Source organism: Phoca vitulina, unplaced genomic scaffold (assembly GCF_004348235.1).
Source record: "Phoca vitulina isolate PV1807 unplaced genomic scaffold, GSC_HSeal_1.0 scaffold2, whole genome shotgun sequence".
Taxonomy (NCBI): Eukaryota; Metazoa; Chordata; class Mammalia; order Carnivora; family Phocidae; genus Phoca; species Phoca vitulina.
The window spans coordinates 57829725-57834654 of NW_022589705.1; the positions used below are offsets into that span (position 1 = coordinate 57829725).

Consider the following 4930-nt stretch of genomic DNA (forward strand, 5'->3'; position numbering starts at 1 on the left):
ACCGCATAACGCGACCCTCGAGGAGGCGCCACCTGAGGAGGAACTGCGGCAGCACCGGGCCCCTCCACTGCGGCCGCCCGCGCCGCCGCAGCCTCCCTCGCCGCAGGGCGCAGTTGACCCCACCAGCGCGTGTTCCCCAACCACCCCTCCCAGCGCGTCTGCGAGGAGAGGGTGGAGCGGCCTGACTCCCGCAGCCAATAAAAGCCTCGGCTTCCTGGTCCGATCCCCGGCGCGGCTCGCCATTGGTCGCCAGCCGGGTCTCGGCCCACCGAACCTTTGCGACCCGAGCCAATCGCGAGGCGGCGAGGCGACCCCCCGACTCCCCGGGAGCGGCCGGCGGGCGGCGCGGGCGCAGGCGGGCGCGGAGCGGGTGGCGGTGACAGGCGGCGCGAGCCGGCACCCCCCCTCCCCCCGCGCGGCGCGCCGCCGGCCCCACCATGGAGCCCGCCGTGTCGCTGGCCGTGTGCGCGCTGCTCTTCTTGCTCTGGGTCCGCGTGAAAGGGCTGGAGTTCGTGCTCATCCACCAGCGCTGGGTGTTCGTGTGCCTCTTCCTCCTGCCGCTCTCGCTTATCTTCGACATCTACTACTACGTGCGTGCCTGGGTGGTGTTCAAGCTCAGCAGCGCGCCTCGGCTGCACGGGCAGCGCGTGCGGGACATCCAGAAGCAGGTGAGCGGCGCCGGCCGGGGCGGGAGCGGGTCGGCGGGACTCGGCCGTGTGCGCGGGGAGCTCCGCGCTGGGCGCGAGGTGGCGTGCGGTGCACCGAGAGCCCGGACTTCGCCGAGGAGGCGGCGGTGGATGGGGGGGTTGGAACTCAAAATGCGATGGTGGGGGCTTCCCGGGGAGGGAACGGAGGGAGCAGAGGCATCCAGGGGACAAAACGTTGCTCGGTGTTTATGGAGTGTCTACTCTGCGGAGCACGTGCGGCTTCCCCAGAGGGATAGAAAGGATCACGAGATAGGGGAGGGCGAGCGGTGCACAGGTGGCTGCCTCCAGGCGCGAGCGATCTCGGAGACGGAAGGGCTTCTGGGAGGTGGGGCTGGCACTAGACCCTGGGAAGTAGGGGAAATGATAGGAGGAAGGTGTGTCTGGTGGAGGGTTGGGTGTGAGCCAAGGCCCAGAGGGGGAGAGGGGTGGAAAGTCCCTTCGGAACTAGGTTGGGGCGGGGTCTTGAGTTTAGAGTTTACTCTGTAGCAGCAAGGAGCTTTTGGCTTATTTAGAAGGACCAAAGTGAGAAGGTAGCCCCGAGCCAGGGTCAAGAGCCTCGCGGCCCTGGGCCTGGCGCGCACTGGCGCGCACTCGTTGAGGAGGCATCCCCAGTAACTCCACATCCTCCCCAGTGTCTGCGCCCACAGAGCCCGGGCCCCTGCTGCTGCTCACAGTGGAGCCCCCTTCTCCGCGCCCAGGGTTGGCCTGGGCTTGGGGCCTGGGCATTCTTGGCTCCCTCTGCCCCTCCTTACGTTCCTCTTAGGAGTGTCTGGTTGCAAAGAGCTTCTGTTTCCTGCCACCAAGCTCAGCGCAGGTGTAGCAGCGTCCATGTTCTGTGGGCGCGGTGATGGGCACAGCAAGCAAGAGTGGGAAGATGGATGCTGAGGGCCACCCCTAGGAGGGGTAAGACCTCCGGCTGGTGGCAGAATGCAACGTCTGGAACTGCTTTGCATGGGCTGTCCTGGGTTCAACTGGTCACAGTCACAGCTCCAGAGCCCTGCCTACCCTCCTTCCCCAACTGCGCCCTCTTTTCCTAACTCTATCCACGGTTCTGATTCTCCCATTTGCTTGTTTGTGGTTCCCCCATCCCCCTCCAAGCTGAGCATGAGCTCCTGGAAGGCAGGGACCATCGTCCAACTGACCTCTGGCCCCTGGGGCCTGGCGCAGAGCAGCCCAGGGACTTTGTACATCCTTGCCTCCCAGACCAATTCTTGCTCGGTTCCCATCAGGATCTAGTCCAACGGATGGTTCAGTCTTTAAGGCTTCCATACTCACTTCATGCAGCCCACCCAACAGCTGAATGCAGCACCCACAATCCATTTCCCACACCGCTGAGTGCGTATGAAGCCCTTGTTTACCTAAACGAAGCCAAAGGTTCTCACTGGACAGGAAGACAAGGGGCTCGGCCAAACCAGCCCACTGCGCTGGACCTGCCGTGTGCCATAGTCCATGCCCCTTGATGTCCATCATTTCTGATCTCACAGCAACCTTGATAGGTCTTGTACCTGTTTTACAGTTGGGAAAATTGAGGCTGAAGTGGTAGTCATGTGTTCAAGGTGATCTAGCTAGTAAATGGGGCTGGAACCCAGGTCAGCCTGGTTTTAGAACCTCAATTCTGACCCTTTCTCCTTTCCCATCCCTTCCCATTCCACCCAGTAGGTTTGGTTCTGTTGCCTCACACCTGGCTTGTGATAATAGCCCCCTGACTGGTTGACCTTCTTCTCAGCCCTCCCCACCTCTCTCTGGCTTGCACATACTCACATCACAAGAGGGACTTTGTACAACCTTGCCTCCCAGCCCAAATTCTTGCTCAGTTCCCATCAGGATCCAGTCCAACCGGTGGTTCAGGCTTTAAGGCTTCCACACTCACTTCGTGCGGCCCACCCAACCGCTGGAATGCAGCACCCACAATCCATTTCCCACACCACTGAGTGCGTATGAAGCCCTGGGATCGTAGAGTCAAGCGGAGGCCCAATGATCATGGAATCCCTCCTCTGGTCCTTTCACAGGAATCTCTTCCTCAGTAACCCTCCTCTGCTCGTACACCTCTATTCACAGGGCACCCTGGCCTCTTGATGGTTAGGAAAGTTCTCCTCCTTGTTGAGCTGTTTGCCCCATCAGTTTCAATGCAGCCTCCTCCACGACTCTTGGTTGCATGTGATAGGAACTCAGTTCAGACTGGCCTGAGCAGAGAGTGATTGTATTGACGCAGGTCCTGAAAAGTCCAGGAATAAAACTGGCTCAGGTATGACTGGATCCAGGAGCCCCTGTCCCGGTGTTGTCTTTCCATCCATCCACCCTCTGTTGGCTCGGCTTTCCTCTGGGTTGATTCATTCTCAGGGAGGCCCATCTCCCTGTGGAAACTCCAGCAGTTTCATCCAACCAGCTCAGCAATCCCAGTAAAAGGAGAGTCTCTCTCTTAGAACTGGCCGTATTATCTTGACTTGGACCCTAGGCCCATCCCTGAACTGGTCACTGTGGCCAGAAGGATGGAATCAGACCTTAGTCGTGTTTCCACCTTCGGGGGCAGGAGAAGACTCAGCATCACCTGGACCAAAGGAAGATGGGACTGTTAGAAGCATATGAAGAGGAGACAGATGGTCAGAGGTCACAGTAACGATGTCCATGGAAGGGAACACTTTGTGTTCCTGATGGGTTTGGCATCTCCTGGGCCATTTGCTGTCTGTGTTGTGTGCCCTGGTCACTTACAGTGGAGGTTTTGCAAAAGCTCTTCCTTCCATTGGCTTGGTGGTCCTCCTCTGCCCCTTCTCTCCCCCTCCAAGTGACGACATATGAGTTAACACAAACGCATGCTTAGAACGGGGCTTGGCACACAGGCCCAGTAAGTGTTAACTGTTATTCTATTCTTGACTATTAACACAAGCCCGTCTATCTTTCCAGGCCTGAAGTTGGACAGTTCCGGTTGTGAATCCGGGCTCTGCCCTTCATTGTTGAGTGACCAAGTTATTTTGCTTCTTGGCTTTCTGCCCTACGAGAGGGGGCTGGCCACCCCCCCTCCTGGGGTTGTTGGGAGAAGTAAATGAGCCAGTGTACAGTAGGGGCCTGGGTGCCTGGCACAGTGGGGGCACCCAGTAGATGGTTATCACTCGTAGAGCTGTATCATTACCGCTCCAAAGCCTTTGCTGAGCTTCCCAGTTAGGGCTGTTTACAGAAGCACTTGGATCCTGGGTTTTCACTCTTTCTCCTGCTTAGTGGTGTGGCAACACCTCAGCCTTTCTGTTCGCCTCGCTAGCCAAGGAGGTTTCAGAGGGAAAGGGCTGTGGGCCTTCCAGGCCCGGCAGGATGCAGGGGCTCAGTAAATGTTTGTTGACACGTGAAGGCATCCCTCCAAGCTCCCTCTCCTGAAAGCAGGGCTGCGAGCTGCTCTGGAGACCCCCCGGCGGGGCTAGCTGAGCCTCTGTCCCACGGTTGCAGGTGCGGGAATGGAAGGAGCAGGGCAGCAAGACTTTCATGTGCACGGGACGCCCTGGCTGGCTCACTGTCTCGCTGCGGGTTGGAAAGTACAAGAAGACACACAAAAACATCATGATCAACCTGATGGACATTCTGGAGGTGGACACCAAGAAACAGGTGAGAGGGGCTGAGTTCCCAGGTTCTGGGAGCAGGTGGGATACTATCCCTGGTGTGAGTGACTCACGGGGAGACAGTTGTAGCCAGAGGATCCCAGTCCTCACAGAAGGCTTTGCCCTCCTTCAAAACCTCATAGCTTTGGAAGAGGTCAGTCAGAGCCCCATCCCCCAGGTGGGCACACTGAACTCAGGGAGACTTGTTGATTGTCAGCAGTTCCCCAGGAAAAAAGTATGGGGAAATCATGGGCAAAGATGAGAGACAAAAATGGAACCTATTTATCCCTTCCCAGTAAGGAAGTGTGCTGGTAAAAAGAGGGCTATGGAGGTGGGAGGAAAGGTGGGCCTTCTTCCAGGCTTCCTGGGGACCCATTTGGTAATAGCCTTACATGTGTGCATACTCTTTGGCCTACCCAGTAATTTTTCTTGAAACCTGGCACAAGGAAAAAGGAAATAAGTTTAAATCAAAGACAACACAGAGGGATTATGTCAGTCCTTCCTTCCTTCCTTCCTTCTTTCCTTCCTTCCTTCCTTCCTTCCTCCCTCCCTCCCTCCCTCCCTCCCTCCCTTCCTTCCCTCCCTTCCTTCTTTCTTCCTTCCTTCCTTCCTTCCTTCCTCCCTCCCTCCCTCCCTCCC

At 57.8% G+C, this 4930-nt stretch overlaps 1 protein-coding gene across 1 annotated transcript in view; it reads left to right on the top strand.

The window, feature by feature from the left end:
• Positions 1-358: 358 nt before the first annotated feature.
• DHCR24 (24-dehydrocholesterol reductase) overlaps positions 359-4930 on the top strand; it is a 27603-nt gene continuing 23031 nt past the window's right edge. The window contains exons 1-2 of the mRNA XM_032428185.1: positions 359-668; positions 4143-4298. Coding sequence (XP_032284076.1) covers positions 438-668; positions 4143-4298 — 387 coding nt within the window. The 5' untranslated portion in view covers positions 359-437. The remainder of the gene's footprint in view (positions 669-4142; positions 4299-4930) is intronic.